This window comes from Podarcis muralis, chromosome 13 (genome assembly GCF_964188315.1).
Source record: "Podarcis muralis chromosome 13, rPodMur119.hap1.1, whole genome shotgun sequence".
In the NCBI taxonomy this organism is placed as follows: domain Eukaryota; kingdom Metazoa; phylum Chordata; class Lepidosauria; order Squamata; family Lacertidae; genus Podarcis; species Podarcis muralis.
Genome location: NC_135667.1, coordinates 30196172 through 30222326, shown reverse-complemented (window position 1 = coordinate 30222326; position 26155 = coordinate 30196172). Strand labels below are relative to the sequence as shown.

The following is a 26155-nucleotide window of genomic DNA, read 5'->3' as shown; positions in this document are numbered from 1 at the left end:
ATGAGCTGCAGCACCAAACAGGCATCCACCATGTACACAAGAGGCAGAAGCAGCAGTGGGAGCTGCGGTGGAATCCGGGTTTCTTCGGGAGTCTCCGGGAGGTGTGCTGCCCCTGCCGTAGGTAGCGTTAGATGTGATATGTCTGGGAGGAGCTACTGCAGCGGAGTGAGTTTCGGAGGGGGCCTGAGTGGAGGCAGCTGCATCGATGGTGGCTTTGGTGGCGGGTACATGTGTGCTCCTGGTGGCGGCGCCGCCCGCTTTGGTGGCTTTGGCATTTGCCATGATGCGCCCTTGATCTCCTGCGACGAGAAGATGACCATGCAGAACCTCAATGACCGCTTGGCCTCTTACTTGGACAAAGTGCGGTGCCTGGAGGAGGAGAACGCTCAGCTCGACTGCAAAATCAGGGAGTGGTATGACCGCCAAGGTGCCCTCTGTGACCCCAAGGACTACAGCTGTTACTACCAACAAATTGAAGACCTTAAAAACCAGGTAGGAATATGTTTCCTCTGCAGCTTAGAACCAGATGTAGCATCAAGCTAAGTGAGCTAGAGAGCAGGGCTCCTTGCTCTGACAACAGAGCACTCATTCGTTATTATTTATGGCAATAGATCTTTCCAATTTGGCTTACGAAGAACGTCAAAAAATAAAATAAAATTCATTCTCCGAAGATTCTTGTCAAATCCCTTGATGTTTGGAACTTTATGCTGTTGGATGAATGATGGAGTTTTTGGTTGGGCTTTAAAAACAATGCTTTAGATAGCACCCAAGAATGATTAGAGGCCGTATCATTAGATTAATATATTCCTTTGTGGGGAGAGCATCTTAGATTTTTTTTGAAAATGCTATTGTCTAAAACAATTAAAAGAAAAGAAAAGAAAAGGCACCAGCTTATTGGCTGTAAGAATGGCTATATCTACATATGTATAGATCACAAACACATCAATGAAACAAATCAAGAGTGGTATCGTGGCCCTCAATGGTGCTTCTGCTGCTGTAGTGGTAAAACTGATAGGAAAAAAAAATTGATGTGAGGACGGAATGAGACTTAGGGATGTTCTGGCACAGAGATGTGGGGCAATAGGTTGTCCAGATTTAGCCAGACATTGACCCCATTTGTGTGACACATTCAAAGCAGCATCATAGCATTTCACACAGCCATGGCTCCCCCCAAAGAATTCTGGGAACTGTAGTTTGTTAAGGGAGCTCAGAGCTGTTAGGAGACCTCTATTCCACAGAGTTATAGTTTTGAGTGGTTTAAAAGTCCATTCTCCTTCCCAGAGAATTGTAGCTTGTGAGGGAAATAGGAGTCTCCTTACAAATCTCTGCACCCTTAACAAGCTACATTTCCCAAGATTGTTTGGGGGAAGTGTGATAATGCTTTAAATGTAATAGTGCAGATAGGGTTGTTCATGGATGCAGAGAGTTACAGGATGGAAGAAGCCCAAAGGTCGATTGGTCCAATACAATCCTTCTGGTTTCGGGATGACCCTGTAAATGAATCATAGACTTTGAGACAGTAGAATGAAAAATCAAAAACTGCAGTTTGATGCATGATGGCATCAAGAAGAAACAGATGGACAAGCTCAAACTGTTTGATTCCCCAACCCACAGATTATCTGTGCCACTGTGGACAACAGCAAGCTTGTTCTGGATATTGATAATAACCGGATGACTGCAGATGACTTCAGACTGAAGTGAGTCCCTCTTGAGTTGTATGAGGGGCTCTGGGTGGGTGGGGTGAACACTTTATTTTGTTTCCCTTAAATCCTAAATATGTGGTCCCCAAAGGGCCCATAATGAGTCAGCACCCAAGTCCACTGATGAGCTGTATACAGAAGGGTGAGATCTTCCTTTGTATATAAAGAAAGCCCCGGCAGAAATATATAACACACACACTTTCTCTCTCTATTGGCCCCTGTAGGGACCAACAATCCATCCTTTCCTCTCTTTTTTGGTTCTGTAGGTATGAGACTGAGCTGGCCCTCTGCCAAAATGTGGAAGCTGACATCAATGGCTTACGTCAAGTCCTGGATCAACTGACCCTTTGCAGGTCTGACTTGGAGGCTCAGCTGGAAGCCCTCCGAGAAGAGCTGTGTTGCCTCAAGAAAAACCACGAAGAGGTGAACCTTGACCCCACCAGCCCCTTACAAATAGAAGAAGGGCCTACAAAGGAAGGGGGTCCCCCTCCCACAGTCAGCTCCTGGCACTGGGAAGCACATTTAACAACACACAACAACAACAAAAGCCACATTTCAATTAACTGGAATTTCCTTTTCAGGAAATCAAGGGTCTGAGGAACCAAGCAACTGGGGACGTGAGTGTGGAAGTCAACTCCTGCCCAGGCCCAGACCTGAAGAAGGTCTTGGAGGAAATGAGATGCCAGTATGAAACTATGATTGAGAACAACCGCAGAGAAGTTGAACAGTGGTATGAATGTAAGGTAGGTTAATATACTGTATGTAGCCAGGTATTGAAAGAAAAGAAGCTTGAAATCAACCATGCGTATTTGGTAGGGGTTAGTAGCAGGCAGCTCTGAGCCAGATCTCACCCTTTAGGGGGAGCTGGTTTTGACCCTCTCTCCCCTCTATGTTATGTGAAGTTACTCCAAAACTAAGGGGCTGGTGGTAGGAGAATAAGCAAGGAAAGACACGCCTTCTCTCCTCCTGAGAAACACTGGTTTGTCCCAACACCCTCCCCCTCAAAAGGCTCATCCAGCAAAATTAAGTCTATTGGCGAGAGAAAGTAGGTTACTTTGTATAGTAAGTCCCATGCTTGATTCATGGAGATTAAGGCTGCCAATAGCTACCAATAGCTACTAACCACAATGACTGCTCTCCTTTCGCTGTTGCCAATACCAGTTGTGTGGAATTGCAGGTGGGAAGACATTGTTGCGTTCAGGTTTTGCTTGTGGGCTTCCCATAGGCAACTGGTTGGCCACTGTGAGAACAGGATGCTGAATTTGATGGGTAATAATAATAATAATAATAATAATAATAATAATAATAATTTATGATTTATACCCTGCCCATCTGGCTGGGTTTCCCCAGCCACTCTGGGCGGCTTCCAACAGAATGTTAAAATACAATAGTCTATTAAACATTAAAAGCTTCCCTAAACAGGGCTGCCTTCAGATGTCTTCTAAAAGTCTGGTAGTTGTTTTTCTCTTTGACATCTGGTGGGAGGGTGTTCCACAGGGCGGGTGCCACTACCTAGAAGGCCCTCTGCCTGGTTCCCTGTAGCTTGGCTTCTCACAGCGAGGGAACCACCAGAAGGCCCTCGGCATTAGACCTCAGTGTTCGGGCAGTCTTTGGCCTGATTCAGCAGGGCTTACTTAAGTTCTTATTTATTTGTAAGGTTGTTGTTGCTGTTGTTTTGCAGGGTGAGCTCAGAGTTCTCTGTGAAACTGCCATGGGTCTGGCAAGGCTTTGCTTCAAGCCAACAGCTCTTCTGCTGAGCTATGGTCCCTCATCTGGGTTTTGGTACCCAAGTAGGAAGCACTAGTGAAGGCCCACCTACAACACAGTATCTACCGTGTTTAGGAAGGATGAATTCAAGGTGGAAGTGGTGAAGTGAAGAACAAATATAGCAATCTTGCCTTTGCGGCAAGATTAAAAGATCTTGGCTTCATCAGGTTAGGAAAGAAGAATGCTGAGAAAGGGCTGTACAAATAGAGGTAGCTCAGTTTAAAGAGGAGTATTTGGTTTAGTGAATATCATGAACCAATGGCCACAAGTGATCCTTCAAGGAAGGGTGATTGAAAAGCAGAAGAAAGCACTTAACCCTTAGAGTTAAGCCTCCCAGAGTGGCGGGAACAACTCAGCCAGATGGGTGGGGTACTAATAATAATAATAATAATAATAATAATAATAATAATAATAATAATTTGCAGACAAACTTTGGAATCATCCTCATGAGTTTTTTATCTTCATGGCGTATCTTTAACCTATACCCAAATTTTCTACATCCAACCAATTGGTCCTTGATTTATCTTTTTAGTGGATCTTTTGACACCCCCACCATCCTTACCTTCATCGTTTGCGGTTGTCATTATTTTATCCTTTTGCTTGGTTGAAACTCATCATGAAAACAACTCAACAATTCCCCCAATAAGCCCTAAACCCCACAACCCCAATTTTGTGTTTGCTGCCTTTTCAGATGGAGGAAGTGAATCAGGAAGTCTGTAACAGCAGCAAAGAAGTTGAAGACTGCAACAACCAAGTGGTTGACCTGAAGCGCCAGCTGCAGACCTTGGAAATTGATCTGCAGGCTCAGCTTAGCCTGGTAAGTGTTTATGCGGGCAGTCCTCCACCTTGGACCCAATAAACCTTACCTTTGTATCTGCTTCCCAAAACTGTCTGAATTAGTCCCGCTAACAGGGCCACCTGTGCAATAGGTATATATTACTGCCCTAAAGTAATAGTATCAGTAGCTGCTCAACAGCTGTGGGAATCTGGAAGGTTTTAGCTTTGAGGCAGATGTGCGCATGCACACACATACACCAGCTTAGTGTAAACAGGGGGCTCCATATACTTTCAGGAGTCTGGACAATTCCACATTCAGGTCCCTCTTGCATGGGACAAACTGTAACCAGCAGGCGACTTCTGACAGCATTAAGAGGGAAAGTGGGGACTTGTAGGAAGAAAAGAGGCTGAGCCAAAAAAAACCCACAGTGAGGCAGGAGTTGTGGCGAAAGCAGGAAGGAAAAGGAGACATAATCTGTGGAATTGTCTGTAATTATTGCTAAAGTACCACAGACTATTTTAGAGAGTGCTTCCTCACACACCAAAATGTGCATGCATTATGAGCAACTGGCAAAGTTTAATCCCAGGTAAATGATAGTCTCCATCCACTCAACAAGTTCTCTTCTTTCCACAATAGCTTGTAGGATATTTTGGGCTCTCTCTCTCTCTCTCTCTCTCTCTCTCTCTCTCTCTCTCTCTCCTCCCTTAAACTTATTTGTGCTAAAAGTTTTGCCTTTGTGTTTTTTAATTCTTCAGAGGGACACGCTGCAAGGATCCTTGGCCGAGACCGAGTGTCGATATAACAGCCACTTGTGCGAAATACAGAACCAGATCTCTTGCGTGGAGCAGCAGCTGGCAGAGTTGAGGGCAGAGATGGAATGCCAGAACCGAGAATACAGGGACCTCCTGGACGTCAAATGCCGCCTGGAACAGGAGATCCAGACCTACCGCTGCCTGCTAGAGGGAGGCCAGAATGACATTGTGTAGGTAGACCGTCAAGTTCTCGGGTTTTCCCTGTGCTTCACCTATCGTTCATGAGTGACTAGGGAGAAACTCCGTGGAACAGATTTGCTTAGAACTGAAATACTGGCAAATTTTTAATTCCTAAAAAAAAGCCCTTCTGGATGAAACCAAAGCCTGTTCAGACCAGCATCCTGTTCTCACAGTGGCCAACCAGTTGTTTATTGGGAAGCTCACAAGCAGGACCTGAGTGCAAAAGCACACTCCTCACTATAGATTTCCAGAAATTGTGGCCAGAGCAGTGTGTGGCTTAACCACTTGCAGTGGGGCTGATGCATTGATGACCCTACTTTGCATGAGAGGCCTCTTGATCCCTAGTCTTCATATATATATTTATTATATTTATATCCTGCCTTCCCACAGGAAGCACAAGCTGGTGTCCATAGGTCTCCCCTTTCCCATTCTATCCTCACAACAACCCTGTGAGGTAGGTTAGGCTAAGAGAAGGTGACTGGCCCAAGGTCATCTAGCGAACCTCAGTGGGGATTTGAACTCGGGTCTCCCAAGTCCTGATCTGGAGTGTGCGTCCAATCCAAACCAGGGTCCAGCACCAGTATCCTGCCAGTCCTGTCCTCCATTGCTGTTTCCCTCCTTCCCCACTGCCAAATATGCTGTTTATATTGGCATAGACGACAGAAAAAAAGTGTCTGCTTAGAAGAAGTAGTCCAGCCTCGTATGACTATGTCCTCTAAGTCATTACTTACATAAAAACCATTTTGGCTTAGGGAAGCACAAAACATACCATACCAATATGATTCAGTTCATGTTTAAAGGCAAATCTATCAAATCTGTACTTTCCGAAGCGTACAAGAACCGAAGCGCAGCCACCCCTCAAAATTCGCGCTTCTCTGAATTTTATGACGTACTTCTCCAACCAACCAATGTTTACAAAAATGCATAGATTAGGTAAGAATGAATATATTCCTGAAAAACACACACAAGAGGCATTATATTAGAAGAAACTGCTGGTAAAAAAAAGTGTACAGTAGTTAAAACTGCAGACAAAAATGAGTTTATTGGGAGAAATGTACACTAAACAGCTGAAGAACTTTCACGACGGTTTAAAAAAAATGCGGAGAACGGGATGTGAGATTGGAAAAATGAGAAAACTGTGAGAATTGAAATGGACAGATCTTTCCATCCTGACTTGGAAAGCATCAAAATCTGTTCAAATAACACTTTAGATGATTTTATACTGGAGGTGAAGCATGCGTGGATTTGATATACAGTCATACCTTGGCTCCCAAATGCCTTGGGAGTCGAACGTTCTGGCTCCTGAACGATCAAAAACCGGAAGTGACTGTTCTGGTTTCCGAACATTTTTTTGGAAGCCGAACGTCTGATGAGGCTTCCGTGGCTTCCAATTGGCTGCAGGAGCTTCCTGCAGCCAATTGGAAACCGTGCTTTGGTTTTCAAATGTTTTGGAAGTCGAACGGACTTCAGGAACAGGTTCTGTTCGACCTCCAAGGTACGACTGTAGTTGTCTCCTCGAAACATCCCCTCATCCCCTCACTCCAGCCCTGGGTGCATGGCATAAAATTGCAAGTATCATTAGCTTCCAGTGCTGTTCACTTACTTTTGATCTCATCCATCGACCCTCTTCCCCTCTCTGCACCAGGGGCTCGAGCAGTGGTGGTTCAGGAGGCGGAGCCTGCAGGCAGTCAGGAGGAGGTGTGGCTAGAACTTCCCACACATACACGACCTCCTCTTCCCAGTGCCAGCCTTGCCAGCCTGATGTCAAAGGTAAGTGGGGAACGATGGGGTCTCCTACATTCACCAAGTATTGAAACTTTACAGGTATTCAAGAATGAACGAACTTTCTTTCATATGTGGTGGTCCTGTAAAAGGGTAAAGGAGTATTGGGAAATAATTTATAATGAATCGGAAAAAAAAGTTTAAAAGCACTTTTCCACAAAAAAACTCAGAGTTCTTTTGTTGGGGATAATTCAGATGAAAATTCCCAGGTGTCAAAAAAGGTTATTTATGTATGCCACTACTGTGGCCTGTGTTTTGTTAGCCCCCAAATGGAAAATAAGTGAGGACCCAACTAAAGAAGAATGGCAACTTAAACTGATGGAATATGCGCAGCTTGCAGACTTACCATATAGAATAAGAGAACAAGAAGAACACAGGTTTAGAGAAGATTGGAAAATGTTTATTCAATATATGGGGGTGGGGATTGTGTACACCTGAAAACGTTGGCAGCATTAAGACAAATTCAACAGTACAAATAAATTTTGATGGAAGTAATAATGGAATACTGAATGGTTTAGTTTATATAAAATATGCAGGGATTTATGCTATGCAAAACGAACCATGGAAAGAGAAGAAGGGAAGTCACTGATATTTTAAGGTTGTTTAAATGAGTATTTTAAACTGTAAAACAGAAAATTTAATAAAAATTATATATATAAACTTTACAGGTATTAATCTGTAGCTTCCAGTCTAATTGAAAAACCATATGAAAACCATATGAATCCCCAGCAAATGTCCTCTGGAGCCTTGGGAGAACTCCTTCCTTTCTGCCAGGCTATCTTCACCATCTCCAGTGTTGAGGAGAAAAAGGCTGCATGCATTAGCTTGAAATATTCTTTCTTTGGTCATAGCTGAAGTTTTTCTCTTTTCCCCCCACTCTCCAGGGTACAGCAGATAAGACTTGGAAAGAGAAGAGCATCTTCTGTAGATGCAGCTATTGCAATTCTATCCTGTAAACTTTCTGGGCTCATACTGACAAGCAAGAGGAATCTTTCCCCCCCAGCTACTGAACACTATAAATACCAACCATCCACCAGTGGGCTGACCTCCAAGCTCATTATATTACTCACTTCTATAAGCTCCAGGATATTATTAACCATGGCTAAATGTTAACCAGCATTGTGGGGTTGGTCTTGGGCATTGTGGGACTTCAATAAAACTATGCTTCTGCCTGATGCAAACAAAAACTTTGTGTCTCCGTGTCATCATTAACATATGGCTGATCATTTGGAGTTATCTCTGTTGTCCCTTTAGATGCAGACCCCGTAATGACAGGCAACCAAAACCCCCCGCTGAAATGGGTAAATATTAAGCATTACCTGAGCTCCTGAGCTCTGGAAGAACTGCCACTAGTTATCTGTTTTATTCTTGCTGAAACAACAGCAGAGGTGGCATTAAAGCAGGGCTGGAGAAATTCGGTTCAACATTCGATTCCAGAATGCATTAACTAGTGTAAAGCGTGCATATAAATGCATATATTGATGAAAGTGGCAGACCATGTGCATTATATCTGGGGCAATTGTTTCTCAATAATGTATACGTTAGTCAAATCTGTATGTGTATGTTAGTCAAATTTTCTTCAAGATTTATTATAATTGCTATTTTTGCAAATTGCTGTGGCAATGTGGTGAACTGAATTTAAGATTAAGAAAACGAGAAGCATAGAGAATCTGGATTTGACAGATTCATGCATCCCAAATAGTTACTGGCCCAGTAGCACACAGGAACTTTGAGTAGGTGCCAGGACCTACTGACTGTGATGGCACTGACACCTTGCCTGTACTGGATGGTTGTGCTGATAAGCCGCTATTTTAAAATTTCCCACAATGCTCCAGAGTGATGCTACATTTGGGGGCATTTAAAATGGCGACCCACCGCCACCCACTTCTGTTGCCAGGTAAGGCGGTCTACTGACAAAGGAACAAATTCACCAGGGGACAATTTGACAAGGAGCCCCTCAAGCCTGGAGCCAAATCTCTTTGGAAGCATAAGCCCCTGATATCAGACAACACCCCAAGCCACTTAAATGGTATAGATTTCTTTTTTTAAAAAAAAAATATATTATATGATATGGTTTACAACATGGGTAGGCAAACTAAGGCCCGGGAACCAGATCCGGCCCAATCGCCTTCTAAATCCGGTCCGTGGATGGTCCGGGAATCAGTGTGTTTTTACATGAGTAGAATGTGTCCTTTTATTTAAAATGCATCTCTGGGTTATTTGTGGGGCATAGGAATTCGTGCATCCCCCCCCTTCAAAATATAGTCCAGCCCCCCACAAGGTCTGAGGGACAGTGGACCGGCCCCCTTCTGAAAAAGTTTGCTGACCCCTAGTTTAGAAGGTGCAATGCACACACTCTCCACTTTAAGCAGATTATTTAGTTTAATAGAGAAAGCAGAACTGCAAACACAGAATTAAATCATTAGGATTTTTGTGGTTAAACGAATGATATTCAAACTGGCTTAGCAAGAAATGCTGGTGAATGTTGATAAGGCTTGCCAAAGCAGCATGCTTAACATAATGTTGGTTTGAGAGGACAGGTTTCCAAAGTTGAGAAATATCAGCCAGAATTGGCTGGCTTTTGATCTTGAGCTTCAAAATGCAGCATTTGGTATGGAGTGACAGGTTCTCTCCGTGGTCAGAGAGACCACTCGAAATAAGGCAAAGGCACGAGAAAAAGTGGAGCAAGTTCGAGGAACAAAGGCAGGATGGAAGCAGAACAAAAGTAAGTCCAATCCTCTCTGTCTCCAAAAACTTCAAAACCCTTTGAAGGACCACACGGCATCATTTCTAGCCAATCCCCTTCTTTCTTGTGGTGGCCTTTATGAATGAGAACAAAGAAAGATGGAGAGGCGATAAACTTGGTGTTACAAAGGAGCTAAAGGAAGAAAAGAATTTAATAAAGTTAATAAAAGCATAAAAAAAAGAATTTTACGCACATGTCCGAGCCATGTGCTTGATCTTTTTTTTTTTTATGTCACAAAAATATTAATGATAAATTGTGAGACATGGAATTCTAATATATTTATATGGCTTCAAAAATACTTTTGTGGGCTGGCCCAGCATTCTGTAGGAGGAGAGGAACTTTGCTGACCTGACTGAATACAGGCAGCGACCAATTTGAGCACACTGAAGTGACATGTGACTGCCGGCGTGCAGGTTGTGTGGGACCTGGAAGAGGGCAGAAGAGGATGGGGACAGGGGTGGAATGGTGGCGGAATGGGGCAGAATGGGGTGGGGCGGGCTTATTTGCGCTGCCCCGACACACGAGGGGGCAGGAATGGAGTCCCAGCACAAAATGGTTGCTGCCCGTGACATGAATCCAGAAAGGAAGTATAGCTGTAGCATTCAGAGCTCTAGTTCAGAGATAGGGAACCTGCAGCCCTTCAGATTTTGTTGAATTCCAGCTCCTATCACCACTGACCCTTAGTCATGCTGGCTGCGGCTGATGGGAGTTGGAGCCCAACAACAACAACAACAGCAGTAGCAGCAGCAATTTATTTATACCCCACCCACCTGGCTGGGTTTCCCCAGCCACTCTGGGCGGCTCCCAACAGAATATTAAAAGCACAATAAAAGATCAGTCATTAAAAACTTCCCTAAGCAGGGCTGTTTTCAGATGTCTTCTAAAATTCTGATACAGTGGACGCTCGGGTTGCGAATGTGATCCGCACATGAGGGTTGCAATTTGGCGCTTCTGCGCATGCGCGACCACCGAAACCCAGAAGTAACCCATTCTGGTACTTCCAGGTTTTGACGGGTCCGTAAACCGAAAAAACACAACCTGAAGCGTCTGTAACCCAAGGTATGACTGTAGTTTTATTTCCTTGACATCTGATGGGAAGGCGTTCCACAGGGAGGGCGTCACTACTGAAACGGACTTCTGCCTGGTTCCCCATAGCTTCACTTCTAGCAGTGAGGGAACCACCAGAAGGCCTTCAGAGCTGGACCTCAGTGTCCGGGCAGAAAGATGGGGGTGGAGACACTCCTTCAGGTATACTGGGCCGAGGCCGTTTAGGGCTTTAAAGGTCAGTGCCAACACTTTGAATTGTGCTCGGAAATGTACTGGGAGCCAATGTAGGTCTTTCAAGTCCGGTGTTATGTGGCCTCGGCGGCCACTCCCAGTCACTAGTCTAGCTGCCGCATTCTGGATTTAGAGGGCCGGGTTCCCCATCCCTGCTGTACTTAAAGAGAACACTTTCTACATCCCCCCAAAAATCAGCAAATGCCATGACAATAAATTCCCTGAGTCTCAGTCTGAACCATAAGAAGTCAGCCCAGTGACTCATTTTCCATATTCCATATCAAATTGGGGGGTATTTTACAAGCAAATTTCACCCTTTAATTTCTGTGAACATTACAGTGGTACCTCAGGTTAAGTACTTAATTTGTTCCGGAGGTCCGTACTTAACCTGAAACTGTTCTTAACCTGAAGCACCACTTTAGCTAATGGGGCCTCCTGCTGCCGCCGCGCCGCCGGAGCACGATTTCTGTTCTTATCCTGAAGCAAAGTTCTTAACCTGAAGCACTATTTCTGGGTTAGCGGAGTCTGTAACCTGAAGCATATGTAACCTGAAGTGTATGTAACCCGAGGTACCACCGTAATTGGAATATTGTACATAGAATATTTCAGTTCTAATTGTTCTGCTGTTGTTCTTTAAAGCCTCACTGCGTCCTTGCTTATAAAGATGTATGGGCAAGCCCAATGAATGAAGGCATCTGGAACCCATATTGCTTGGACAAGCAACGGCCCTGGGTGCACACCTTTCCGTCTGTATAACTGAATACATTTCTACAGAAAGTTCTGCAGAGGCTCCACAGAATACTTCAAATATTGCACTAGGCAACACCATTGTGCCTCTCCCTGAATATCATACTGTGTAGCTCTTTTCTCATGGGTCCCTGCAAAATGTAGTTTCTATTTCCACCCCAAGCCAAATTCCTAGTTTTTAATAAGGTTTCCTAATTATGTTTCTCTCTCTCTCTCTCTAAACCATTTAAGGTACCACACGTGTATTATCTCAGCAATCTTTGCAATTATAATTTAAAGTATCCAGGTACGATCCCCCCCATTTTACAGATACACCAGACCTCACAGAAGGGGATCCATTTCTTCCCTGCCTCTGACTTTGTGATGTTTCTTCCACCTTCATTTATACTCGAAGGCTTCATGCGCAACAAGGGTGGAAGATGTAATCTTCCAGGAAGTTATTTTAACGACACAAGATTCACACGCTGGCACTGACTGGCCATTCTCCGTTTCCCCTTTAGAGGGCGCTCTGCTGCCAGCCTCGACAAGGGCGTCTCTTATCTCATTTTTCTAGAGGCTTCAAGCCGTGTTCCAAAACATGTGCTTGCTTTTTAGTGTGTTTTGCTTTGCTAATTAGGGGATTAAGTAATCTTTGGCTGCCTGACAAAAATGCGCTCAATTATAAATATGTCTGAATGTGGGTTTAGCATATTATTTGCATTCTTTATTTTTATTTTATTTTCGTGTTTGTGGGGAGGGAATCCAGTTCAGTATTACAGCACTGCAGGAGGGCATCCCTTGTAACCTTTCCACTTAAATGGTTATTTCTATAAAGAGGTGGTTGTAACCTTGGTCATAGGTTGCTGTAAAGACATGCACAACCCTTTCCATTGCTGTTGCTGCTGATTGTGTTGTTGTTGTTGTTATTTATATAGCAGAGAAGTGGCTAAGCTTTCTTTCACCTGGCTCACCCTTGCCCAGTCCTCTGGGATGCCAGGGGTGGGTGTGGCCAATAGTGGGTGTGGCCACAAGGGATGAGTGAACCCGTCAAATACATTTTCTATCACTTTCTCATTTTTCCAGTTCCACTCTCCACATTTCCAAATCAGTTTGCAATTAAGAAGAAGAAAAATCCCATGAACATCCACTCATTCATTCAGTATATAGCCCTATACCCACAGGTCTCAGGGAGGTTACAACATAAAATCACAATATATAAACACATTTTAGTGTGAATTTCTCCCAGTTTTCACATTTGGACATGCAATCTGGCCTAATATATTGTATTTACTCAAGTCTAATGCACCATCGAATCTAATGCACACCCTGATTTTCAGAACCTTGAAACAAAAAAAGAGGATTTGCTGGTGAATGTAAATGTGCCATCAAATCTTAATCACACCTTAATTTTCACAATGTGATTTAGCAAAAAAATGTGATTTAGCATTAGATCTGAATAAATACGGTATTATTTTTTAAAAAAAAATTGCATAGCATCTTCCTCTAGTATAATGCATTTTAGTATGTTATTTTCACTCATATTTACTTTATATGCAAGTTCAGCATGGCACATGAAATTTCGTAAACATTATTTGGGACTAGGCTACATTAGTAAAAAACACACACATCGTTTTGAATGCTTTTTAAACATGCAACACCAGATGGTGCTGGAGAGCAAAAAAAAAGTTCTTTGTGATTTTCCATGGTAGTTTTTTTTCCATTTGTTAAAATGATTTAATTTCTGACTTGTTTAAAACAATTTTTTTTGGCTCAGACAACTGCATTGCAAAATTCAGGGAAGTTTGAGTTTTGAAAGGTGGCTGTGTTTTGGATCATGTATTGTTTCAGAAAGTGCAAATGAAGCAGGTTCAGCTTTAAGTGTGAACTAATCTGAACTTCTCCCTCAACACTATTGATCACCCAGCACTCTCCCATGTGCACCCACCCGCACAGACAGAGCCCCCCACAGCTGATCTGTGCAAATCTGAGGAGCAGGAAGTGCATAATTTGCATCCCCGTCAGGGCACTGGCCGGGGAAAAGATATTCAAGAGCCTCCAACAACCACAGCACCATGTGCACTTTATTTCTCCCTGCCTCTGTGCTGCCTCCTCCAACGTTTTGGGGGTCCACAAAAAATTACTCGGGGGTAAAGATCAGGCCCTCAGATTGGGAGTGAGACGTCCCTGATTTAGGCTTTTGGTTAATATCCACCCAAGATTGCCAGATCAAGATCCTGAGGACATTTTTGTTCCTTTATGAGACACGTAAAAGAGAAGAAGCAGTTAGTGGTAAGATTCATAGGGCTGAATTCAGCCAATGAGTCCTGCTAGTGCAGGGGTCTGCAACCCGCGGCTCCGGAGCCGCATGTGGCTCTTTACACCTTTGCCGCGGCTCCGGGGCGGATACTAGCAAGGGGAGGAGGCGCATTGCGCGCCCTGACACTCCCCACTGTGGCGGGCACTGTACTTGCTGTGACGTCGCATGGGGGCGGTGCGTGCGTTAGTCACGCACCGTCCCGATGTCACCTTCCCGCCCGCGGTCAGATCGCGGCTCCGGAGATATATTTGTTTTAAATGTCGCAATGGTTTTGCGCCTCCCAGTTTTTTTTCCTTCTTCGGAAATGGGTCCAAGTGGCTCTTTTTGTCTTAAAGGTTGCAGACCCCTGTGCTAGTGGAAGCTAGTGCAAGGAGTTCCACTAGTGCAATGGGGTTTTTCACCCCATATCTCCCCCCCGTGAACCCCCATGCCCCCCAAAATTGGCTTGTGCTGGGGTTCACGAGAACCCCGGAACAGCCTTCGAGGATGGAGAAGCAGGATTGTTCCAATGGGCAAGCTGAAATTATTGTGCTGACAGAAGGATCGCCGCAGTGCTGTCTTGCAAACTTCCCTTAGTGTCTAGTTCCAGCCAGTTTCCTGCTGCAAAAAATGCCCTAGAACCAGAGCCATAGCTAGGTGATCTTGCGCCCCTGGCAGAACTGTCCAGATTGTGCCCCCTAACCACTGGCAAATTACCGGTAGCTCTTCTTTCCGCCTCTCCTCCAACCCTCCCCCCATTCAATTCACTCTCTATTAAAAACCCTTTCTTATGAAGCAATAATCAATATTTTTATTTATAGACATATTTACGGACATATTTTTAGCCCATTTTGCATGCCCCCCCCATGCCTGCGCCGATGGCGGGGCCCCACCTCGCTACCCCCTAGCTACGGCCCTGCCTAGAACATATCTGGTATCAGGGCTTTGCCATACAGATTATGATCTGCAGAGGGTGCTCTCAGCTGAATTTAGAGACTGTGATTAGAGGTGAAACAGAATGAGAAATTCTACTTTGAAAACTCGTAAAGGAGTTCTGTACAATAAAACTGAGCGAACTACGCCAAACAACTGATTCAAAGATACCTGAAGGTAACAGGCTCATGAGTGTCCAACTCAGCATGGAATTTTAAATGATGAGAACTGGCCTGAGAATCTCACCCACCTTCCACATATGCATAAATACTAATTGTAGTGAATCCTGTACAAATTTCATCCCAGGAATTTTCTTTTAAACTCTTACGTGTTTGGGGATTTTTTTTTTTTGCTAGACAGTCTCATCCTAGTTTATAAACCAGGCCCTAATCTACAGAGCATAGCTGAGAGTATAACGTACGTAGACCACACCAGGAAGATGGGAAAATAGCTGGTTTTATTTCTTGGGTTGTTTTGACACAGTTCTCAGTCTGGTTTCCATTTTGGAATTATTTCCGTAATCACAGGCACAGAGCATGCTCAGTTCCAACTTTTCTAAAGATTCACTTTTCCCATTTGCCCACTAGGTGGTGTCCACATAAACCTATCATATTATAGAGAGTTCCTTTTTTTTAAAAAAATGTATTTTTATTAAAGATTTTCTTGGTTTACAAAAGTATGTGCAATCTCAATCTCTCTCTCTTTCAAGTAACATTTTTTACAGATCAGTTTTGTTTGTTGAGACATTAGGAAGAAAAGGGGGAGAGAGGTGGAGGGGGGAGAGGTGAGTGGGGGTGGGGTCTACTTTACTTAATATATGTGGGGTTTTGTGTCAGCGTCGCTTGGGCAGGTTCTCTGCTGTTCACTTGTGTTCCTTTGGTGGTGAGAAAGGTTGGGGTTGGCCTAGGGTGTGGTTGTTCATTTGTGATTGGCTGTGGTGATCTTCGTTTTCAAGTGCGAGTTGGGTGGGTGGGTGTTTTGAGTCAGGTTAGCCATACTGATTTGTATGCTGTTGGTGGATTTTTGTCATTGTCTTGTTGAGCTGTGTATGTGATGAATGAGAGTCATACCGGGGTGAAGGCGTATTTAAACCATCTGCCTTGAGGGACAGAAGAACACCAGTCCTTTCATTTAAAAGACCAACCCATTCTAACAACCTCAAGATGGGGCTGGTAGAAACAAGACGAGGAACTGCAGCTACCCACTCCAACCACTTGGAGGAGGCAAAGATTAGTTGTCCAAGTTTGCATTTGTGGACATGAATCACATCGCCCACGCTGACCTGCAACACTTGCTTGCCACCCACGCAACAAGACAGGTGCGCTGTGTTCTCCTGACACCTGGAGGGCTGGAGACATCCCATGAGCACCCTGCCTAGCCACCAAGGAGCACTCCTCAATTTCTTTCAATGCACACAACAAGATGTACATAACTATGGTTCATCTTTCCCCAACCTGGTGCCATCCAGGTATTTTGGACTACAACCCCATCAGCCCCAACTAGTGTGTGGCTGTTGGGCAGGGATAATGGGAACTGTAGTCCAGCAAGATCAGAAGGGCATCAGGACAGGGACAGCTGGGGGAGTGCTCTCCTCTCTATCCTTTCTCTCCTTCTTTCAAGTCGTTCCCTTCCATTACCAGAGGACATGCCCTCGCCCTCAGGCTAACGATTTAGGAGACTATTTTGTTCATTGAACTTATATCCCACCTTTCCTCCTGAAGGAACTCAGGGCGGCAAAATTGTCCACCAGCTGATTGAGATGGTTCATCAGCTAGGAGCATCAGTCCCTGTCCCTAAAGATCAGAAAACATTTCAGGCAAGGAGAGTCAGCGGCTCTCCTCAGATCCCATAATGTGAAGCATAGGAGCCAACTCTTAAGAGGCCAAGGTCACTTCAGTGCCCCCAATAAAATATTTTGATGGACATTGCCTTTCAAATGGTGTGCACTCGCCATGTCTTGTGATCAATTATGCAGGGTGGGGCTTACCCGAGCCCCCACAATATTTTATTCAAGTTGGCTCCCCTAAGAAGGCTGCATGAATACCATCAAATGGATTTGCTCAGCTTAATTTGGGGTCTTCTGGGACAGATTTTACTTTTGAATAGTCTTCGCTTTCCCCGTCAAACATTTGTTCCAGAAAGTTTCTAGGCTCAGGAATTGTAGGAAGAATCATCTCTTTAATCCGTTTCCGGAAAATGAGAAAAATGACAGTCAGGACAGCCACACATAACGGAGCGAGAATGTATGGGATATATAATGTGTGGTCTCTCTCATCCCAGTCCACCACCTCGCTCCAATCACTGGTCCAGATTTCCCCACTATTGTAGAACTTTGCTCTCACTCGAAAAGTGTGGTGTGCCTTAGGCTTCAGACTGATTGATATATTAGTATTATGAGTTGGCTGCATGTCTGGTCGTCCAGAGTTATTAATTTCTACTTCATAGTTCATGTTGCTCCATAGGGATGGTTTAGTCCAGTTCAAAAAAACACCTCCATTGTTCTTTGTGATGTTTACAATCGATGGAGTCTTCAGTCTGACTGGAAATCTGCCTTTTCCCGACATTTTGCTAAGGATACACACAGGTTGAATGTCCTTGGAATTGCCTTGTAATGAAATGCTAAGTTCTATCCATTGATATTTCAAGTCAAATGCACATCGAAAGGCACCACCTTGCTTTGTGTAATTGGTGCATGGCTGTTCTCTTCTGAGTTCTGGGATCCACAAAGTCAAGCTGTAGTTTGCGTCACGACTTGCATTCTCTCCACGAAGCCATGAGCACTCCAGGGATCTCTCCATTTGCCAAACACAGCTGACATTAACCGCTCCTGTACCTGGAACACCGTTTTGTGGAAGAGAGATATTAAGCCACTCTCCTTTCTGGCTCTGTTCTTGCTGACATTTCGTTCTGACTCCGAAAACAACTTCTTTACCCAGAGGTACCTGCACTGTCCGGGAGTGGTTTGTATGAATACGCTCCACGTCCCAAACTCCATCGGTCGTTATAGCACTCTGATACTTTACATCGCAGGCCGCTTCCATTCTTACAGGAGTCCACACCACATCCAGCTGGCAGCGTGTTTCATTGAGGGTATAACTCACGTTTGATGGGCGAGGAAGAGTCAGCGTGGCTCCTCTGACAGCCCCAATGAGGGTGACAAGCAACAGCACCAGTGTCCCCATGAAGTTTCCCTGCCCCATCTCATCTCCTGATCTCGACCTAGGGCTGGCTTTCATAGGAGAGACTGCTGGCGGGGCTTCCGTTCATTGACGCGTTAGCTGCGGTTCGCTCACCTGAGAGATACAGACAGGGAAGACAGGAAGTCATATATAACAGTTCGATGGAAGCCATTACTTTCAAAGGCATTTCCTTGGAAGTGACTTCAGCGGAATCGAACCATACATTATATGTACTTGGCTTCACTTATCCCAGCTTTCAACTGCAGTGACTGGAGATGGCACTTTGGGTGTTGGCTGGCTGCGTGGGTGAGAGACCGACGTCATGGTTTGTGTTGAGCAATGAGGCGGAAGGGGACAAAACCTCTGCAAAAGTTGCTAAATCTTGCTGCAATAATGCAGCCATCTAAATGAGCATCAGTCAAAAGCACAAAAGGAGGCATATTGGGAAGGTAGTGCATGAGAGATGTTCAACACGCCAGAACAAACGAGGCCAGTGGGTGCTGCTGGGTTTATTGACAAACACGAGGAGCTGTTGATATGGTGTAGTCCACTAGAGAATCAGCAGGCAACGCTCAAGATATTCTAGGCTGGGATAAACGAATACATTTGAGATATAGGTGTGCCTCTTGCAAACTCAACAATTTGGACAAATATCCCTTCTGTCCAATAGCCTCTTGCAAACTCAACAATTTGGACAAATATCCCTTCTGTCCAATAGCTGGGCCTGTCTGCTGATACTGCCACATAAGGCGGCCCTCCAGACTGGTGTTTTATTGTGAGTGTATTCTGTAAGATGTTATTGACACAAGAATAGCCCATTAGTGGGGGATTCATTCTGCAATGTGTCCCCAATGCTAACACATTATTAGGGTCTGGTGGAGCTATAGCGCAACAAGAGCAGGAGAAAAATAAACAAGAATATTTGTGGTTTAAAGGGTTACGGGGTGTTAGCAAGAAACTACAGGGTGTGCACTATTAGAAATGGAGCTGTGTGACCACCCCCAACACATTTACAGGTGCAAACAGTATTAAAAGTGGGATTGCAATAGCGTCATGAACACAAATCAGCATGAATGTGCAATGAAAAGGATGTCTGGAGGAGCCCAAAGATTCTCGTACACATTATATAGCAGATGCAAATGTTAAACACACACACATTATAAAATGTAACATGGATGCACAAATTTCAGGCTTGCCAGATCTACTCCCATCTTTTGCTAAAATGCCAAGCGCTACCAACCAACCAAATGCAAAATACAGGCAGCTGGAATTATAGAACAGGATGCCTTTGATCATATCCTGAGCCTAGGAATTTGCTTTCACTTCCAGAACTGAACTAAGTTCACAGTCCTTTCTGACACAGAAGTCCACTCCTGGTTACAAGCCCCCCATTTTGGCAGCCTAAGAACAAGTCATTTTGTCATTACAGTGGTTCAGCAATTGAGAGACAGAAACCTTACTGGTTTTCTGCAATACCAATAAGGCATCTTCCAGTATCTCTTTGATTGATACACACCATGTAGCACAAAAAATGTAGTTTTTCTCCATCCAGTATGCTGCTTTCAGTCAAGAGTGATTCTAGATCCTGCTGCCCACAAGGTGTGTCTGTGTGCTTTTGAAAAAATCATTTTCTTCCCTGCAAATGCCCCAGAAGAAGGATGTGGAGGTTGTGATATTGATATATGCCCACATCATTGAGTAGTTGTGGATACATTCACCTGTTTTTAAATGGACAGGCTGTGGGGTAATACAGAATCAATCTGCAATCAGCTTTTATTTCCAGAATGCAATGAGCTTCTGAAGACACACTTTTCGCGGGCAGAAAATATGCAATAGACCTAGACAGTGTGTGGACCATGTCTCTGTGTGTGGGGAGACAAGTGCTCAGTCTCCATTGGTTCTAGAATAAAAATAAAAATAAAATGTGTGTACAAAGAGTAGATCCTGATTTGCCCACCTCTGCTCTAGAGAAAGATTCTATCCCTGTATGCACATTGAAATTCTTAAGACTATTGAAGAGCATCTTTTTAATAATGGCAGAATATCAAAAGGAGAAAGGACACTAAGCTCAAATATCAAGGAATACAGTGGTACCTCGGGTGAAGAACTTAATTCGTTCTGGAGGTCCATTCTTAACCTGAAACTGTTCTTAACTTGAGGTACCACTTTAGCTAATGGGGCCTCTCGCTGTCACTGCACGATTTCTGTTCTCATCCTGAAGGAAAGTTTTTAACCCGAGGTACTATTTCTGGGTTAGCAGAGTCTGTAACCTGAAGCGTCTGTAACCTGAAGCATCTGTAACCCAAGGTACCACTGTATTACCTATAACAGGTCCACAGTTCTCCTCTGACTGAGGTAGAAAGTGTCAAGAAACCTTTCTGTTTGAGCAGGTATTGGGTGACAGACAGCAGCTGATTGACGCTGTGTTTTTGCATACCACCCTCAGCAACACATTTTTACATATCTTATGAGGCAAACTGCACATGTTGCTGGAGAACAGTGATAAGATCTCCCCATTTGTTTACTTTTTACTTTAAAACAGCTCTCCGCGTATGCACAGCTGCAGCCCTGGGAGAATATGTGCTTTAACTCTTTCCCCCTTGCCATTTCCCTGATTTGAATATAGCCCGCCTCCTGGTTGCCCCATGGCAGGGAAATGTAGGCTTGTGCAATTCTCTCATCCTATCACTGTCATCTTGATTAATTTCATGGTTTTTTAAAAAATAAATAAATTAGGAAAACAGCATGGTGAAAAGCGAAACACCCCTCTTTCCAGATCAAGCTTGGTGTTCCTTTCATCTGCTTAACATTAAAAGAAGATATGGATCAGATCACTAATCTCCACCACCACATGTGGTTTGACCTCGCTTCACCAGGACAGAGTGAGCTCTAACATAATGTGTCAAAAACACATTGCAGGAATTTCCAGTCTGTTTATAGCCACACCATACTTTTAAATCACTCTTATACCATTTTAACAGTTATCCTGAGAACTGTAGTTTGTCAGAGGTGCTCACCTCACTGAGCTACAGTTCCCAGGATTCTCCATGAAGAGCTCAGGGCAAGGTAAATTCTGCGTAGATTGTTTCGTTATGACGTTTAATCACTAGGCTTGGTTTCATCTGGCTGGAGTCAGGAGTTTCCTGGGGTTATTCTGTTCTCAAGATAAAAATTATTGTCTCACTTCCTGACTGGTGGGTCTTCTAAGCTTTCCATGCCAAACTGGGTAGTTTTCAACCACTTTATCCTCACCTCTCTCCTGTGAATTCAAAGCACAGTGAACTTCATGACCGACAGAGGATTTGAATACAACTCTTCCTGATTCAAACTGAAAGCTGAGCTTGGTCAGTCCTTGTAAGCAAATGTGTGTGGGTGTGTTTATGTCATTGTGGCACCTGAAGTGAATTTGAAAATTGCACAATCCAAGGATTGTAGTTTGTTAAGGGTCCTACACACAGACGGAAGAGTCAAGCTTATTTCTGATAGCAAACAACGGTTGATGGCATCCGCCTGTCTTGGGAGACAGTGAAGGAGTGCATCTTTGGAGGTTAGCATTGAAGAGTTACAGTGCCTACTACTGTGGGACCAGGCAACAGCCTCCCCATATCCCAACCCATATAAATAAAGGACCAATAAGACTGGTTTGGGGTCAAAACCAGCCACAACTTTATCGAATACAGATGAAAGAGGTTTGGCTTGGGCATGGGGCAATCTACCGTATTTTTCCATGTATAACACCCCCCCCCCCGTGTATAAGACCCCAAATTAAGGAAATGGGTAGTGATTGCTCAGAGTTGTTAAGCTTTTTTTTGGGGGGGGATTGCCGCCAATCGCTCACCCACCTGACCGCCGCTGCCAATCGCATGCTTCGCCATAGCCGCCAATCGCCTGCCCAATTGCCGCAGCAGCAGCTAATCATTATCAGGCCTTGACTCAGCCACCAATCAACTGCCCAATCGCCGCTGACAATCTCCTGCTCTGGGCTGCCACCAATCACCCGTCCCTCCTCTGCACTATCTGTGTATAAGACGACCCACAATTTTAAACATTTTTTAAAATAAAAAAGCATCATATTATACACGGGAAAATATGGTAAATACTTCCGGCCCGCCTGCTGGAAGTGACGCGTGGTCAATCCAGGCGGCGGTTCATAAGGTGACCATCCAATAGGGTGACCCCTGCAGGGACCGCCATCTGCGGGAGTGCCATCGGCCCTGGCCCCACCTGGGCACACGGACATGGTCACTCCCCCCAGATCTCTTTAATGGGATACCCCAGCGTTTGGAGGGGCAGGTGGAGACTACAACCTCCCCTCCATCCAAAACAAAGGATTGCCCCAATGCCCAACCAGTTGTGACAATTTCTATGAGGTAGGCAAAACCACCAGGTCAGTGCCAATTAGCCTGGTGGGCAAATTCCTACCCGGCCCCTTAAAGGACGGCGGCCACTGTAGCCACAGCAAAGTCATTGACTATCAGCTTAAACCGAGGGTAGGTGGGCGGGGGAAACCAGCGAGGGAAGGAGCAGGTAGCAGTGGCGTAGCGTGGGTTGTCAGCACCCGGGGCAAGGCAAGTAATTTGCGCCCCCTAACCAGTGGATTTACGCCCCCTAACCCGTGGATTTGCGCCCCCTAACCTGTGGATTTGCCCTAACCCCAGATGTTGCGCCCGGTGCGGCCGGCCCCCCCGCACCCCCACGCTACGCCACTGGCAGGTAGTGCCCCAGGTGCGGGCTGCTTAAATGGGCAAGGGGCGGATCTGAGGGAAGCCCAACATCAGCTCCGTCAGCTTCGCCCTGTCACAGCCTAAGTCTCAGCCTGCACCCCACTGGCCAAAGCAGGGTGCAGGCTAGGATCTGATTCCTGATAGGCGGTGGGGGCTTCTAGTTCTAACATCAGGGCCCCAGGGAAGCCTCTGCCGTCCTGCAACGCCACTGCACCAAGAGAGGTGAGCGGACTTGCATAAACTGCATTGCTGTTGCATATGGGACTTCTCTCACTCAATACACAGTTTAAAACAAAATACAGTTCAGGAAGGGGAAAGGAGGGAGTGTTGGCTGCCCTCCAACTTAGTTTCCTGTATTTTGCACACACAGCAGTGGCAGCAAAAACAAAACCAAACCCAGAAAACTAAGGGTTTTTGCTTTGTGTTTTTGCAGGGGAGGGAAAGCAGCCAACACCAGCTGCAGATCCAGGGAGCTGTGAACGCTCAACATCTGGGAGAGAAGCACACGTTGCACTTAAAAGCAGATCAGCTGAAACGCAGGAGGTTTATTTACGGAGGGGGAGGGGGAAGGAGTCAAGAGCAGGAGAGGAGAGGGAAGCAGAAGACTTACTTGTAAGTCAGCCCCACCGTTTAAGCACACGCGGGAATGGAAGACTTTGCTTGCTGGTTTCTCCTTGCCTTAAGGAGCGGAGTCAGGGAGGGGAAACCAGGAAGCAACGCTGGAGAGGAAGGCCTGCCTTTTGCTGGAATTCTTAGTAAAAGGGAAGTGCATGCAAGACTTTGCTTGCTCATCTCTCTCCACAGCTGGAGGAAAAGCTTCAGGGGCTCAGGCCACAGCAGCTGTGGGGGCATGGAGGCGGCAATCGTTTCATCTTAATTCCTGGGGTGGGGGGGGGCTGGTTCTGCTTTTAAGACCCTATTATACTAAGGCTGGCAGTAGCAGCAACAGATTTACATATGGGCTGAGCAGGCATATGAGCAGATTTACATATGGGCTGAGCATAAATGAGGTATGTGTTGGGGGGGGGGGCTTGGCTTCTTGCCATTTTCTTTTCTTAAGAAAACAGGCAGAGTTTTCTGTCAGAGCCCAGTTGCGCAGTAATGTGAAGCACATGATGTATGTGTCTAAGACTGTGTAACAGTCACATAAGTGCTAGCTTACTGTTGAGTAAAGTTCGTGGAAGCTTTAAAGCTCCTCAGAATCAAATGGTAAAGTCAGCTATGAAGCAATACAAGGGCTCCGATCGCTGCCTATCATTACAGCACACATTCTGAGAGCAAGTGAGGACTCATTGACATGTTGCTGTGAATCACAGAAATGCTTAATTTTGTCTTTCTGTGAAAATTAAAATGAGCAAGCGCTATGAAAGTGGCGCTAGTAAAAGAAGAAGAAGAAGAACGGAAGGAAATACCAGTTTTCTCGCCAGTTTTTACTGAGCATTTGTTCCAATCTGCTTGCAATGAGGTTGTACCGCAATGAGCATCCATCGCACATCCCTCCTGATTTGCCTGCAAGGTGTTTGCACATCTTCTCGTTAATTGTTTGCTCATCCCACACATTTCAGTACATGTCCTCATCAGTTTCCTAACTGCAAACAAAATTTGTTTCACCAAGGTGACAGAACTCTTTAATCCACTTTAATTGCACAAACCTAAAACCCTGGCATCCTCTCGAATCCCTCTTCCAAAGCATTGACAGTCTGGAGGCGACCTTACTTTTGAGTAGGAAACATTTCCGCGTTCCCTTGTGTTTTGAAACATGGATGTGAAAGGTTGCAGCACTTGCCTGGGTTTTCTTTGACCGATTAGCTGGAGTGCAGTTTTCAAGTATGTGCTCACCAAGACTTCTCAAACTATTTTAGTCTAACCACAGCCTGGAAACACAAACCAAGTCTTGTGCAGCCAGGAAGTTTCTTGTAGTAGCAACAGGTAAATCTTGCCGCTCAGTGCCAGGCAGACACCCAATGACAACGAAGCATGACCACAAATCATCTGCAGCACGCTTCCAAAATATAATTATGACAGCTTTTCTAAACACACTGCCTAGGTAGATGAAGGCACTGCTGAAGTCATCTATTGATTTAAAACCAGCTACTGTACAGGAGTATACAAAACACAGGTCTTTAAAAGAGCCAGATTGTTATTACCTGGCTATTATCTGTCCAAATGCCGGTTGTTGAGTGTCCCCATGGGGAACAGGGGGGCAGTCCTGCAGGCATGTGATCAAGATCTCAAGTGGAGCATAGACAGATTTGCTGAAGCTACTTTTGTCAGTCCAAAGGTTAAAAATATACACAAACTGAAAGTGAAAACCACAGTGATGGTAGGTGTCACAGGTTCCAGCCACTTGAGGACAAACAGTGGCTGCTGTCTGTCATTTAAAGCCATAATGACCATTTCATGTCAACTAACCAGCTCAAAGACTCTTCTGATCATGACTCTCCTTATGATCCCTGGACAGTTCCATGATTTTGAGGGCTATTGAGGACAATTGTGACTGCCCTATCCCTAAAATTGATGAGCAGTGAAGAAAGGCAAGTACAGTGGTACCTTGGGTTAAGTACTTAATTCGTTCTGGAGGTCCGTTCTTAACCTGAAACTGTTCTTAACCTGAAGCACCACTTTAGTTAATGGGGCCTCTTGCTGCCAGAGCACGATTTTTGTTCTCATCCTGAAGCAAAGTTCTTAACCCGAGGTACTATTTCTGGGTTAGCGGAGTCTGTAACCTGAAGCATCTGTAACCTGAAGCGTCTGTAACCCGAGGTACCACTGTAACAACTACAATAACAGCAAGATGATGATCATCAACAACTACAACATCTCCAGCCTTCAGTTTCACCTCTGCTCCATAGATTCCTCTGTTCTTGGGAAGGTTAGAAGAACCACAGAACAACACAAGAAGGCCCCTGGTGGAGTTGGCCAATGGCCCATCTAGTCTAGCATCAAGTGGCCAACCAGATACCCACAGAAAATCAGCAGTCAGGACTTGAGCACAAAAACACTCTGCCCTTCTGCAGCTTCCACCAGCCAGCATTTAGCAGCATTACTGCCTCAGACCTTGCTGTCATGGCAACTAGTGAATGATAGTCTTCTCCATGAATTTTCCTAATCCTCTTTCAAAGCCAGCCAAGTTAGTAGTCATCACTACTTCCTGAGGGAGAGCACTGGTCTTCCCAAGAGCCCCAGACAAAATAAGAATCCCTCCATTGCAGTGGACTCAGTTGTATTGGACTCCAACTCCCATCAGTCACAGT

The 26155-nt window shown here is 44.9% G+C and overlaps 2 protein-coding genes across 3 annotated transcripts; one reads left to right on the top strand and one right to left on the bottom strand.

The window, feature by feature from the left end:
* LOC114581756 (keratin, type I cytoskeletal 19-like) lies at positions 1-7051 on the top strand. The gene is made up of 7 exons (XM_028702295.2): positions 1-492; positions 1615-1697; positions 1967-2123; positions 2282-2443; positions 4159-4284; positions 5001-5227; positions 6883-7051. The coding sequence occupies exons 1-7, from the start codon at positions 1-3 to the stop codon at positions 7049-7051; spliced, it is 1416 nt and encodes a 471-aa protein (XP_028558128.2).
* Positions 7052-15436: 8385 nt separating this feature from the next.
* On the bottom strand, positions 15437-23791 carry LOC114581758 (interleukin-13 receptor subunit alpha-1-like). Of its 2 annotated transcripts, none has more exons than XM_028702297.2 (2): positions 23512-23791; positions 15437-18291 (listed from the first exon to the last, which is right to left on the bottom strand). In XM_028702297.2, the coding sequence occupies exon 2, from the start codon at positions 18232-18234 to the stop codon at positions 17059-17061; it is 1176 nt and encodes a 391-aa protein (XP_028558130.2). In that variant the 5' UTR covers positions 18235-18291; positions 23512-23791; the 3' UTR covers positions 15437-17058. The 2 variants fall into 2 exon arrangements, with proteins under 2 accessions (XP_028558130.2, XP_028558132.2); XM_028702299.2 differs by lacking the exon at positions 23512-23791 and adding an exon at positions 22020-22200.
* Between the last annotated feature and the right edge of the window lie 2364 nt (positions 23792-26155).

Excerpts from the sequence above, each read along its gene's own strand:
- LOC114581756 (XM_028702295.2), top strand. The coding sequence starts at position 1 with ATGAGCTGCAGCACCAAACAGGCATCCACCATGTACACAAGAGGCAGA. Across the intron at positions 2,444-4,158 it reads AACAGTGGTATGAATGTAAG|ATGGAGGAAGTGAATCAGGA; the intron begins GTAGGTTAATAT and ends CTGCCTTTTCAG. Across the intron at positions 5,228-6,882 it reads GGAGGCCAGAATGACATTGT|GGGCTCGAGCAGTGGTGGTT; the intron begins GTAGGTAGACCG and ends TCTCTGCACCAG.
- LOC114581758 (XM_028702297.2), bottom strand. The coding sequence starts at position 18,234 with ATGAAAGCCAGCCCTAGGTCGAGATCAGGAGATGAGATGGGGCAGGGA.